Consider the following 14734-nt stretch of genomic DNA (forward strand, 5'->3'; position numbering starts at 1 on the left):
GGCCTGGGGACACCTGATGCTGGGACCCATTTTGAATGCTGTACTTTTCTGTTGAAAGTATGAAAAAGTTTAAACTGAATACAAAGAGTTCATGTCTTTGGCAAAAGATATATAAAGATGATTAGAACTACTGTTAGAGTATTAAATTGCATGTGACTAGTTCCTTAGAATATTAGGCTTAGCTGGCATATTTTGTTTTAATTTGCTTACTGTTTTTCTTTGATCTGACTGCTCTTAATTGCAACCACTTAAATCCTACTTCTTATACTTAATAAAATCACTTTTATTTATTAATAAACCCAGTATAAATAACTGTTACTGGGGGGGGGGGGGAGCAGATGTAGATGAAAGGGGGTGAGTCTTTTATGAGCTTGTTCTGTACAAAACTTTATACAGAGTAAAATGGATTTATCTGGAGTTCTGGTCCTATTGGGTGCTGTGTCAAGTCCTTTGAGCCTTCTAGATCTGATATGACTGAACCTAGCATCTGTAGTGTTTTGCTGTGGGCTATGACTCCAACCTTGTGTGGTGCTGGAGGAGACCAGAATACCTGGCTCAAGAGCCTGGGGGGGAAAGGGGAGAAAGAGTGTCCCAAAGAGCAGATAGGCGGGCTCAATGGTATTTTTCAGCATATCAAGTGATAGTCCCAAGAGAATCTCTGTGACCAAACCCATAAATGAAGTTGTTATAAATTTTTCCTAGTTGATTAAGTATAATTTCAATATATTGCTTAATAATTTCTATGTTGAGGAAATTATTTTCCTATGGAATCTCAATTTTGCATGCAGCAGTCAGTATTTCAACTCTTCTCCCATCCTGTGAAAACGTGTCATGTTTTGGCATAATTTTTCAACTTTTCTTTGTTGGTTCTGCCACTAAATGGTGTATATGTTTTTGTCTTTCTAAATTAGTTGACAACCGTATTATGATCTTTTTCAGGGTACCTTGAGGATAGTTTTGTAAAATCTGGAGTCTTCAATGTGTCAGAACTTGTGAGAGTATCCAGAAGTAAGTTAACAAACTGTATTTAATGATGTAGCATACTAAAAGCCTGATCCAAAGTCCACTGAGGTCAGTTGAAGGCTTTCCTTTGACTTTAATGGAGTTTGCTTTGGGCTCTATGGTGTCACAGTACATCTTGCATGGATTTATAATAAAATAGGTAAAAGGCTTTCTTTGTTTTTTTTTTTCAAATTCTGAATCAAACATCTTATTAAGAAGTTAAATTGTTTGCTGTGCATGGATCAATAATGTTATGTCAATAAAATTCCATACATAATGAAATAACTTCTTTCATGCACTTGCAACTTTTTCACAACATTTTATCCTCTGTACATGTTTGGAATTCTGCTAAACCATGAGATGTCTTTTTTCTTTTACTTTGCTCCAGTCTCATGAACTTAAAGGACAGATACACCATAGCAAGAATGGGGAGCATAACTAATTGAATGTAGACCAGAGTGGTGTCTCTCTCTCTCTCTCACTCACACATACATGTACACACAAATTCATAGAAAATATTAATATGGAGTACCAATAATCTCTAATCCACATATTGTTTTTATTTACTTCTGTTTTTCTTCTTGTATTTAATGAAAATGCTGTTCATTTCTTTCTGTTTAAAACTTCATTTTGAAAGACGTGAATAAAAATATTAATTCAGAACTTGTTTGGAAACAACAGGATGAATAAGGAATTTTAAAAAAATAACAATGGTTGAATGTGCCAGACAATATTTTCTATACTCTAGATGAGGATTCTGGGACAACAACAGTTAAAAGTGACTCTCCCCAAAAGGGGCGGGCAAATTCAGCTCACGGGCCAGATTCAGTTTATAGGGTTACTCCCCAGCGGGCCCCCACCACTACGTTTACCTGCGCTTTTGCAGGTATCGGATGATTGCAGCTCTTGTTGGCTGCGAATCGCTGTTTGTGGCCAATGAGAGCGGTGGTCCATGCTGCTTCCCACCGGTGGCTCACATTGCCAAAAAAGATAATTCACGGCCAATGAGAGTTGCGATTGTCCAATATATTCAAAAGCACAGGTAAACATAGTGGAGGGGGCCCGCCGGGGACTAACCCTGGTGGGCTGTTGCTTTTTTATTGCCCACCTCTGCCCCAAAACTAACTGCTGGAGAGTTTTACATGAGAGCTAGTTGGGGATGTTAAATTTCAACTAGTCAATTAGTCGATAAGTGGGGCAGCTGCAGTGGGGTTAGCTCCGAGCCTTGGGCGCTAACCCCACTGCAGCTCTGATGGAGGCAGCAAGGGGGAATTGCAGGGGAAGCAACTAATTGAGGAACTAGTCGACTATCCTATAAGCTTTTGCTAGTTCATGCTAGGACAGAACACCCTACAAATTGTAATTAGTTAACAAAGATAAGGATCTGATTCTGATTTCACATCTCTATAAATCAAGACTAACTAATTTAAAATCAATGGCAGTATCCCACCAAAAGACTAATATGAAATAATGCGTGCATGGAATATGTTCAAAAAACCTGCTCATTATTTATCTTACCACTGAGTTTTGGGGCCAAATTATGTGCATAACTTCCACTGACATCATTTGTTATTAAAATAAGAGTCATACATGTGTGTTTGATTGCACTTTATTCCCTGTGTATTAAGGCACATACACTTTTTATGTCGGTCCAAGTTAAGCATTTGCAACACTGAGTTCTCTTTCTAAAATTGGGGATTTGTATATTGAAACACAAGTTTCACATGCTCATGAGATGTGTTGTCTGAGCAGCTTAGGCACACATACTTCTAATCATTTGGTCATATCTAAAAATATCAAGATTATGTTGTTGCCTTATGGAGGCAAATCCTCTGGTTCACAGTGTTACATGTAATGCCCTTCTAATAATAAGTTTTAAAAGTATGTGGTTTCTGTGGGACTTCTTTTGTGGCTTGAGGTTAAACAAACACAAGAGAAGAAGTAAACTTTAACCAATAGATAAATTCGAACTTTCATATAAATTAAAATGCACAGACAGTGCACAAGGGTAAAGAAAACAATGTCTGTGTGCATAAAGAAAATATCTGTTTCCTAAGTGAAAGGCAACTTGACCAGTTCAATACTCTCTCCATAAAAGGCTACTTCTGGCAGAAATGGGGAGGGGAGGGGGGTGTTCATGCCCTTTTACAACATGTACAATTTTGTTTTTCAATCTTTGTCAGTGTTTCCCATTCATGATTTCTACATTATCTATTATAAAACATATATTCAGAGATTTAGGGAGAGGGTAGTGGAGGAAGCACATAGCTTAATTTTTTTCAGGTATGTAAATGTTAGCAGAACTTGACTATATTTCATTTTCTCAATAGACAGAAAACTGGTTATATTTTATAATTGCAAGATCTTTTAATGTTAAAATTGAAAGGGTGGTAAAAAATTTAGAGATTAGTTTTGACTCTTTATATATTCTTCAGCGCCTATTACCCAGGGAACTGGAGTAAACTTCCCGATTGGAGAGCTTCCAAGCCAGCCATACTACCATGATATGAATTCGGGTGTAAATCTACAGAGGTCACTGTCCTCCCCACCAAGCAGGTAAATATATTTTTAAAAGAGTAAATATTGGTATTTGGCAAAAATACTGGTTATCAGGTTATGTGAAGTCGGGATTGCTGATGTAGGAAAAGCAATTCAGTAGTACTGTAAAGAAAGTGTAATTTTCCTGATTTCTTGTTGCTTTTATAAATTTTAGTAGGTATATATTTTTTTTATAAATTATATGTAGATAATAGATTCCTGGAGTAAGACTATCTTCCTGTAAACGGGAAGTTTGAGAGAGTTGTGTGCCACTAGCACTGATGTTACATATCTTAGTTCTCTACAGTTTTGGAAACCATTTATTAGTGGTCTAATAGAGGAAGCCAAATTCTAGTGGTCTATTGGAATAACAGCAATGAATTCTTCACCTGTTCAGTTAAAGAGAGGGAGAGATTTTACACTTGCAAGAAGAAGGGGAGCATTTAACACTACTGACTGACTCAGGCAGAACATTTCTAGCTCTGTAGATAAGTTCAGCTTTTAAACATCGCTACCTTTTCTCACATTCTGCATCCCTTCAAAAGTGTGCTGAGACCCACCTTTTGCTTCTCTTATTGGTAAAATTATAAATTATCTCACTTGCCAGTTAGATTTCTGCCAGTTTAGAAAATAATCTAGGACACTTCTGTGGGGAAAAACCTGAATGCTCTAGAATTTTCACTGAAGGTATGTCTACACTACCACCCTAGTTCGAACTAGGGTGGTTAATGTAGTCAATCTAAGTTGCAAATGAAGCCCGGGATTTAAATATCCCGGGCTTCATTTGCATCTTGCCGGGCGCCGCCATTTTTAAATCCCCGGTAGTTCAGACTCCGTGCCCGCGGCTACATGCGACACGGAGTAGGTAGTTCGAATGAGGCTTTCTAATTCGAACTACCGTTACACCTCGTTCCACGAGGAGTAATGGTAGTTCGAATTAGAAAGCCTCATTCGAACTACCTACTCCGTGCCGCATGTAGCCGCGGGCACGGAGTCTGAACTACCGGGGATTTAAAAATGGCGGTGCCCGGCAAGATGCAAATGAAGCCCGGGATATTTAAATCCCGGGCTTCATTTGCAACTTCGATTGACTACATTAACCCCCCCCAAGTTCGAACTAGAGTGGTAGTGTAGACATACCCAGACTGAGAAGGTGCTTACTGATAATTTTCCCAGTAAAGGGACTGTTGGCCTCCTCAGTCAGGCATAGCCTGGGGAAGTGGGGAGGGGAGAAAGAAACATCAGCCACGTTATATGTAAATTTAATTGTGGAGACATGAAACATCAAAAGCCAAATCGCCACATCCTGAAGGAGCATACAAAGAGTAATTATAACTATTTGAATGTTTCTTCTGGGAGTTCCTCTGGGTGTTATAACAGGGGAGGGATTGTTTCCGGTGGAGTAGGCATAGTGTACACAGAACTCTAGAGGGAGCCAGGGTGAACCACAGCAAGGCTCTGACTCTAGCTTCCTCCAGGACTAGGGTTGTAAAAGCCCATTTAATTGGTTAACCAGTTAACTGATTAAAGGGGGATGGGCACTTCTTCACGTCATGGCCTAGGGATGCTCCAGCCTGGGGTGGAGTGGGGGACGACACAAACAAGTGGCTGCTCCCCGTTACAGGTTAACCATTACCCAGTAAGCATCATCCTGACATTCCCATTCAGAACCTCCTCTTAAGTGGAGGGAGTTCCCTGGTGCAGAAATGGAATTGGTGGTACGTGTAATATAGGCAACTCTATTATCTTTCTAGGAAATTTCCACGAGGCTAGTGAAGGGATGATAAGTGGGGCCACCTTCCTCAGCTCACTCTGGCCTACTTCTCTCCATTTCTGTGGACTCCGACTCTGTGAAGCTCTGTCTACATGGTCTTAGGAGGGGCAGAGAGCATCACAGAGGGGTGAAATGCATGACTAGAGAGTCTGCTTGCCTAGGAAACTTGGGCTCATGTTCTGGCTTCAGGAAACTCATGAGTTTTGCTTTTTCCTTACTGGAATATCTTGGCTTGCTGAATCTTTCCTGTAATGATGCATCCTATATTATCACTGGTACACTGGCCTGCATGTCTGTGGTGCCACAAAGTGATGCATCATCGATGAACCAAGGACGCATGTGTTATTTCAGAGTTTTTGAAATAATTATCTAGCAAAGTTATTATTAACAAAGTCATAATGGGACTATTTGTGGGGGGTTTAGTGTACATATCAGTTCACCTTTTCAATTAAAAGGTATAAATTCATCCTCATGGTATTGTCAATATATTGTTAAACCCTTCATGCCTGGTTCTCCATCTTCCTTTAGAAATCTGCTTGTTCTGTCAGTGGCTGAGAAGTTTCACAATGAAACTTGCATTTCTCTTACAAGATTGTAGTGAAGTATATCAGCCTGAATGATGGAGTTTGAAATGCAGACCTTTCATTGTAAATTAAACTAATGGAAAATGAAGAGACTGTGTTTCAGGTCAGGCTGCTTTGAAAAATAACTCATTACTCTGGTCTACTGAGGTGGGCATAATAAGCTTTCCTTCTGCAGGTTGAACCTCTCTGGCCCTACACCGTTCAATGCCAGACCAGAGAAATTGCTAGATCATGGGAGGTCAATATTGTCCAGCAACATTACACACACTTCCACTGCTTACTGGGTTCTTAGAAGACTTTTAGGGGTAAATTAGAGGTATATAACAACACAGAACACTGAGAGCCGGAACTGGTCTCTATAAACAAACTTTATGGAACCTCAGGAAACTTGGCCATGCCCATGATAAGTGGATATACGGCTAACTAAAATCATGCTGGACCAGAGAATGCCTGACTAGAGAGGTTCAACCTATAGTCTAAGCAGTTGAAGTGTTACCTGGCTGACCTTATCTGGGATGCAGAAACACTCTTCTTTGTCTTAAATGAATTATGTATTGAATGAATGTAATAATCTAGTGATGTGATGCTTTTCCAGCAGGCTGCAGGTTTTGATTGTGTGGCCATGGTCTTAAATGTCACCAGTCTTAAAATGTGTAGACAATGAAAATTCTCCCCTGAGGGGATTTTTGGTGTATTATGCACACATGCCAACTATGTGATGTAAATATTTATGTACAATGCACATACCATTGTTTGAGAACACACCTGTGTGACCTATGCTTGAGGTTAGGCTTAACATTTATTTTTGTGGTTTTTCTTTTAATTGCTCTCAGTGTTGAAAAAACTGTTTAAATCCTTATACGCTCTGCAGTACCAGTGCTAACTGCATGTAGTATTAATAACAATACCTTTGTTATTTCAACAGCAAAAGACCCAAAACTATCTCCATAGATGAAAATATGGAACCAAGCCCAACTGGAGACTTTTATCCCTCTCCAAATTCACCAGCTGCTGGGAGTCGGACATGGCATGAAAGAGATCAAGGTGAGTTACACAAGGGCCATTTCATGCCAAAGGTTCAAACATACATCAGTAATGTAAATTTTTTCCCTTCTTTGTTTCCATAATTGTAATATAGTGATGCAAAAAGGGAAAGGGAATAAACCTTAGCTGTTCTTTGTAACAGTTTTTTTTTAAATGTTTCCAAACAAATGTATTAAAAAAACCCAACCTAAGTCAAGTGGCATGAACAATCACATACTCATAATTTTTCCACACAGTCAGTTGTATTATTATTATGAAAACATTTATTATACATGAAGTATTCCTTGAAAACCTAATTTATATTATGTGAACTCTATAAAAGATAATTATTCGACTCCAACAGGATTTGAACATTGTGTTTAGCTGAGTAAAACTGAGGTGTCACCAGATGTTGGTTGAGCTAGTATAATTCACTAAGGCTCAGTTTCTGCACTGGGATTCTGCATTGAGATTATCTGATGCCCTGTGTACATCCCGTTATATTCTATGGAATTCTGTTTGAGCTCAGGGGTCCATGCTAATGAATCCTGATGTAGCATTGGTGTCTTTGTCTATATTCTGTGCGTTGCAATACTTTTTCAGGGTACTATCTCCCAAAGATATATATTTTTTTATTTTTTTAGAGAAGGGAAAAAACTGACCATGGCACAAATTTAACATTCATTAACTGTTGTCACCTTGGTGTTGTAGGAACATTAACGTCAGGATAGAGTTCCCTCCCACCTGTAATGTGTAATATTCCCAATAGATGCGTTGTAGATGTTTTAATCATTGTGTTGTTCAAAGGATTCTGTACTTGAGGCTTGTCAGCCCTGTGCAGTTCTTCAGAGACATCTATGAAGCACAGCTTGTAAAGTCAGAATTCACAGTCAGACATACGATTCCTTCTTTAGTTTTCCCTCCTGATATTTAGCTCGCCTTACCTCAGTTGTTCATCCAATGAACCTCTCAATTTCTGATGGGCAGTTTGGTGTGCTTTTAATTCATTATTTTCTTTGTTTATTTGCATCTAGAATTTTTCCAGTGTCTGTCTCTGTGAGAGTGATGGGGTATAGTGATGGTAGTGAGTGTTAGTAATTAATTTAGTAGCATTTCCCCTTTGCACTAGTTTGGTGTCTCTATTTCAGTTGTCCCTCCCTTCCCCCATTTACTTTGTATTTTTATTGTCCGCTGTTGGGATGGAAGGAATTCTTGTATTGTTCTCATATTTGAGTGTTGTATTGTCTGCTTGATTGAGTCCTCGTTTTTAGATTGGTTTCTAGAGATCAATTTTTGGTTGTTTTCCCTGTTAGCTTTGGGTTTTTTGCCATTCCCCCCCACCTTCACTTCTAGTCATTAGTGTAGGGCATTTTCTTATTTTCAGCATTTACTGGTTTTTTTTTAAAATAAACATGTATGCAATCTATGCATTTAGCCTGTGACTTATTAGGTACCCAGACTCTTGACAGCAAGGGCAATAGATTTATTTTAAAGTCCCCAAAAGGGTGCACATCCTTATGTTATGAGCTTTATTTTGTCACTGCTATTTTGCCATGACTGCCTTTTGTTACCACTGGTTTTGAGAGACGGTGTTGTATGCTTCTTGCCTTTTTTTCCCCATTCTATACATAAATTACCACATGACTAGGGAAGATGGTCTAGTATTTCTCTTCAAAGTAGCCCTGCATATTCCCACTTGAAGAATGCAGTCCTCTGTGGCAGAGTGAGCATCAAGAACTTTCTAGAAATGCAGTGCTTATTGGACTGCATAAGCCTCCAGTCGGCAGCACCAGACATTTGCATTTGACCTGTATAGTCCCCAACTAACTCAGTTCCTTTCTTTCTACAGGTAGCTGCAGATATAGGCTCTATGCATAGAATTTTGGTTTGATTTTTTTTTTACCAGACTTCCCTGTGTTGTTAGTGTTTGACAGCATTAGTAGTTTTATTATTGTTTAGACTGTTTGGGGTATCTTCAGAAAGAATATTTATTTCATTTCTTCATTATTGTGTAGTTAGATTCCTGGATTCTTGAATTTCAGTATCATGGTACCATACCTCATCCAACCCCAAAGACCATCAAAAATAAAGAATATTCTTGAATGCTGTATCTCATGCCACTTTGCTATGAATATTTCCTTGTGGAGAACTATTTATGGGATTGTTTTTTGGCATGTCAAGCCTTTACACTTATGGGGGAGGGATAGCTCAGTGGTTTGAGCATTGGCCTGCTAAACCCAGGGTTGTGAGTTCAATCCTTGCGGAGGCCATTTAGGAATTTGGGGCAAAAATTTGTCAGGGGTGGTACTTGGTCTTGCTGTGAAGGCAGGGGATTGGACTCAATGACCTTCAAGGTCCCTTCCAGTTCTAGGAAATAGGCAATCTCCATTAATTTAATTTAATTTAATTTACACCTCACATCCAAAAGAACTGGCGCACACAAGGATTTCCTGAGACAGAGGCTTTATGAGACAGATCTTCTTAACCATCTTGAGGACAGGCCTCCATTCCTTGCAGGGACAGAGTAGGCCATTGTGCCTGGCCTGTATGTGGCCATACGGGCTCTCTGGCTCTGAGGCTATCCCAGAACTGAAAAGAGCTTCATCTCTCATCTAAGGGTATGTCTACATGGATAACAAACAAAAACTAAAACCCCTCAGCTGACCCATTCTAGTCAACCACGGCTTGGATTCTAGGGTTGTTTCATTGCTGGAGTACTTTGAAAGATGGGAGAGTCCCACAATTCCAGAAGTCTACACAGCAATGAAACATTCCCACAGCCTGAGGCCCACAAACCAAGTTGTCTAGCATGGGCCAGCTGCAGATTTTAATTTGCTTTGTTGACATATTTAAGTTGGTCAGTCTCACCATTTTTGATGGTACCTGCTTTCACCAGGAACCAGCATTTGTGGCCAGGGCAGAATGCTCAGTGCTTCATCTCATCTTGCCACTCCGAAATATTCATTCCAAATACTTACCTATCAGTACCAAATTTTTGTCAGATCTGGATGTCCACTCAGGCCCTAGCATTTGTGTTGATCCTACTTATGCTCAAAGACAGAGCTCAGTGACGGTTTCTGTGCCACGGGACTCAGTTCCATTATGAAGGAAGGAGGAACATTTTCCTGTCTTCCAAGGATCTCTGTGCTCATAAGACTCTAGGACATAGGGGGGAAAAGCCAAAGGATTTGGAGAATCACGTGGTGCTTTTAAACAGCTTTGACCATCCAGTGTCATTAGGAAGTGCTCAGACAGTGTCAATAAGCACTGCTTTTCTAGAAGGTTCCTGAAACTCATCAGCACCAGAAATACAAATCATCCTACTTTTATCCAACATCCTTCAAGTGTGTCTGTGCAGAGGTATTACAATTGCTGGTAAGTAGCCTTTCTTTCATTTAAATGTAATTTTAACTTTTTTTTTTCTACAAGATCAAAAGAAGGATAAGAGGTAAAATTTAGACCACAGCATTACTGACTTCAGTTTGAAGGGAGTTTTACTTGCTCCATTTCAATCATATGGACTCAGTTCAGTAACTTATGACCTGAAATGGACTCAGTTCTCTCTGTACTTAGTCATGAGACATTTCCAGTGTTGAAGCTTTCTGTGGGAAGTAGTTAAGCCAGAAGTGATCTTTAAGACCTTTTCCAAGACAATAGTTAGTTTCAGAAATTGAGCTGGTTGATCACTTTTAACATAATAAAATATTTCAATCTTGTTGTGTTGCCATTTACAGAGAAGTCACAAGGGGTATGTTTACACTGCAACACTATTTCAAAATAACTAGTGCTATTTCAAAATAACTTAGTTCATGTATACACAGCAGGCAATTATTTCAAAATAGTGTCAAAATACTCTCTAGCTGGAGGACTTCTTACTCCAATTCCGGTAACCGTCATTGTATGAGGAGTAAGAGAAGTCAGAGGAAGAGAGCTCTATTTTGAAATAAGTGCTGTGTAGATGCTTCCTATTTCGAAAAAAAGCTATTTCAAAATAAGATATACAATCGATGTAGCTCAATTTGTGAAGCTTATTTCAAGTTAAGCACTGCAGTATAAACTCAAAAATGAGGAGTACAGGATCTTTCGAAAAAGGATCATTTGCACTTTCGATCTGCCTAATTTACATCCCTCTTTCAAAAGAGGGATATAGTCTAGACATGCCCTAAGAATTTGGGGGTGGCAATGGTGATGAAACCCTAGTGCAGGACAAAGTTTGGAGTTCCTAGCTTGAGTGTTTATTCAAAGAGTTAAGGGGACTGAGATACCCAACTCTCTTCGAAGTGCGTACCATATAAATACATACTGTGTTAAAGCTTTATGAGTAGTCAGTCATGTATGGTGTGCAGAAGTTTGAATGACTTTTTCTTACTCTTCATGAAGCAGTTGGACATGGGTAAAGGCCACAGAACAAGTGACTCCTTTATAATCCTCACTGTTTGCACAGGTTCTTTCATGTATCATGAAAGCGGGGGACAAACACAAGTAGGAAGGATTTACACTTTGGCTAAGATGTGTAGTGGTGGTAAAACTGAGGAGGAAAAAAGTAATATTCCACTAAACTACAGCGGAATACTCATCATATTACAATGCATTCATTATTTGTCAAACACCAAATCTTCTGCTTTTACCATCACCGAGTTTCCAGTATAAACAAACTATCAAATTCTTATTTTCACACTATTCCTGAAGTGACTTTGACATGGCAGTAAAGATGTTTGTATTTTCAAGAGTATTCTGGGAGAGTGAATGGTAGGGAAGTATAAAGAAGAACAGAAATAAATTAGCTAACCAAAACAAAAAAACAGAAATCAAATCAAAGAGGCTCTGGGTTGATTAAAACTATAATGGGCAGTCATTTCATATTTAATTTTTTATTTTGAATGCATTATTGTACATGCCATTGTTGTAAACATAGGTCTTTCCTTGCCATCAGACAGTTGCTCCAAAATGTAAATAGAGACTGTGGATTTACTATGCAAAAATGTAGTCATTTTCTTTAAACAAAGTTCGATTTCTAAATTAGTTTCCTTTTTATATTCGACGAAGCCAGATGATAAACATTTGTGAAAGAGAGTGAACCTATCATTATTTCTCATTGTGCAATCATTGTACTTTTTTCATGGTTTGCTTCAGTTGTCTTAAGAATGTTTGAGAATATTATAGAAATATGTGCTACTACAGAAGTATGGGAGAACAGATTCTGAAATTTTTTCTTTAAAAATGTAAAGGATTTTAAAATTATTTTTATGAACTCGACAGCCTTTTCTTCCTTTGAAAGATTCATACAGTTAACTATTGTAGAAAGATCATACTGTTAGTGTTACATTTGTTTTAACATAAAAATATGAAGTACAGTACTCTTTATGTTATGTAATCTTACCAAAACAAAGACAACGCTTAGAAAAGCTACAGGGGATTTCCAAAAGAATTAGGATGAAGTTGTGACGGCAAGAGTCTTTTCTAAAATATGGTAATCAATTATAACAATCACAAATTGTTATCTATTAAGAAGCAACATAGTCCAATGGAACAGAGGCTGCATTGAAATTAAGGAGCTCATTGTTCTATTTCTGTTGCATGACCCTCAGAAAGTCACTTAAGTGTTCTGTGCCTCAGTTTCCCCATCTGTAAGATTATAATATACTTGCTTTCCTTTAGAGACATATGGATTAAGAAACCTTTAGAAGACCCATTTTTCATTTTACCTTTTGAAATATAACCTTTTAGGATTGTGAAATATGAAGTCTATATTAGATGTAAACTTATGAAAATTGATTGCATCAATTGATTGTCTCTAATTGACTTTAGTGAATTTTGAAATCAAACTTAAGTGCAACACTATCAATCAGAAACATATTTATTTTAAAATAACATATCTGCACAATTTAAAATTTAACAATAACTGATATTCTATATGGCTGAACTTAATTAATTCTTTGTCTGTATTAAGACAAAATTCCAATTTTCTGTGGTGCAGGAATAAAAATTGAGTGAAATTGATGTGTAAATGAAATAGAGTTTTTGTTACATTCTCAACAAATACAATTTTATGTGGAAAACTTCCCTTACATTTGGAAAGGACAATTTCTAAAAACATGACAAGCTAGCACCCATCATAATACAGGGAAGTGGAATTGGTTTTAAGAAGACCCCAGTTCATTTATTTTTAAAGATAAAGAACTGGCGGAGAAACCCTTAATTCATTGTCTGGTAAGTCTGAATATTTTTTCTTAAATCAGACAGGAATGACTTAAGAGGAGATATTATATACATGTATGACTTAAATAAACTAGATAGATTTTGGAAGTAAAATATATTAATATAATAGAAAAAAAACTCCAATACATACTTTAAATCTATTTTTATCATAGTATTACAACATTGTTTAAAGCAAACATAAAGCTTACATTTATGAATTATATATATAACGACTAACCAATACAATTAGAGATTTATGTGGAATTCTGCAGAAGTCAGATGTTCAAAAATACTGAAAGTCATTGTACAATGAAATAAATTTTAATTTTACAGTTTCTTCATCATGTTCACTCTCTCACACTTCACCCACATCCACCAACAGCCAAGAATCAAGATGCCAACCTACCATTAAATCAGAAACAGCTGAACTCTCTTCACCGGTTGTCTGCCCAGCAGCTATTGGATGCTCCTCTTCTCAGGCCCAGGCTCCCTTTGTTGGACATCCCCCTTCTGGACACTTGTCCCCTCTTGCTTTTTCCCCATCCACTGGACATTCCTTCCCTATTGGCTCCCTTCCTGATGGTACTTTCCTTCTTGGGCCCTCTTCTCATGGACTGTCTAAAATTGACATTTTAATTTCTGAAGTGAGGGAATTAAAAGAGGAAGTAATTAATGCTGTCCAGGAATTGAGAGCTATAACAGATCACCTAGGTTGCCTGGTGGCCTACATTGGACAGAGTTCAAGAATACTTCCAACTCCTGGTGCACATACAGAAGGCTAAAGCATATGCTTTAGAAATACATAGTATCCATCTGACAGATGCATCATCTTGTAGGATTAACTTTGATGAATATCTGTTAAATGTTTCTGTGTCTTCATTTCAGTCTGAATTCCAGAAATCTTTGTATGTCAAGGAATGTTTTTATGCTGATTTATATCCTGCTAGTGAATTTTTTTTAGATCAAGTTTTGTATTCCTTTTTAATATATGAGTGCTCTTTAATAAATGTATGTATTTCTTATGCATATATCTTGATTTTTGTGTTATTTTAAAGTATAATGTGTCCAATAAAGTCAGACACTGACACTGAAAAAACAACATTCATTTTACTAACCTCAGTAGACTTAAGGTAAGAAGTCCTTTTCATCATGGATAAGCTTTGAAATGTATTTTAAATCAAAGTTCTTAATTGTAACTGGCCTACGTTTGTAATGAGCTGCCATGCTGAAAACTGGTATGATGGTGATAATAGCACGGGCATAGAAGTTTTGTGTGAGAGATGATAAACCAGTTTCTGACCTACTCTCCTGTTCGTTTAGAAATCAGAAATAGATCAAGTTTGGTATTCAAGCAGTATGTCCAATTTTTCAACATCAACATTCCTCATCTGACAATTAATCCAGTATTAAAGGAAGGTGGGCTCTGATTTACTTTTGGTGTTTCCTTGGTGTCCGTTTTACAAGAAATGTTTCTTTCAAACATAATTGCGGATGCTTGCAGTAGGTTCAGCAATAGTTTGATTAGCAGTAGGTTCTTTACAACTCTCAGGCCTCCTTCCCAGCCTTTGGCTGCACTTCAGTTACACCAGGGGTCAGATGCTTGCTCTAGTGGTAG

General features: G+C 37.8%; 1 protein-coding gene across 14 annotated transcripts in view; it reads left to right on the forward strand.

The window, feature by feature from the left end:
- The window catches only part of NFIB (nuclear factor I B), a 245222-nt gene that overhangs the window by 168552 nt on the left and 61936 nt on the right, over positions 1 to 14734 (forward strand). For 12 of the 14 annotated variants that reach the window (XM_075931560.1, XM_075931559.1, XM_075931566.1 and 9 more), the window contains 3 exons: positions 940 to 1008; positions 3438 to 3558; positions 6824 to 6942. In XM_075931560.1, the coding sequence (XP_075787675.1) occupies positions 940 to 1008; positions 3438 to 3558; positions 6824 to 6942 (309 nt within the window). Of the gene's footprint in view, positions 1 to 939; positions 1009 to 3437; positions 3559 to 5294; positions 5747 to 6823; positions 6943 to 13452; positions 14148 to 14734 lie in introns of those variants that run through there. The other 2 variants (XM_075931567.1, XM_075931572.1) reach the window with 2 other exon arrangements.

The sequence above is a fragment of the Pelodiscus sinensis genome, chromosome 6 (assembly GCF_049634645.1).
Source record: "Pelodiscus sinensis isolate JC-2024 chromosome 6, ASM4963464v1, whole genome shotgun sequence".
Taxonomy (NCBI): domain Eukaryota; kingdom Metazoa; phylum Chordata; order Testudines; family Trionychidae; genus Pelodiscus; species Pelodiscus sinensis.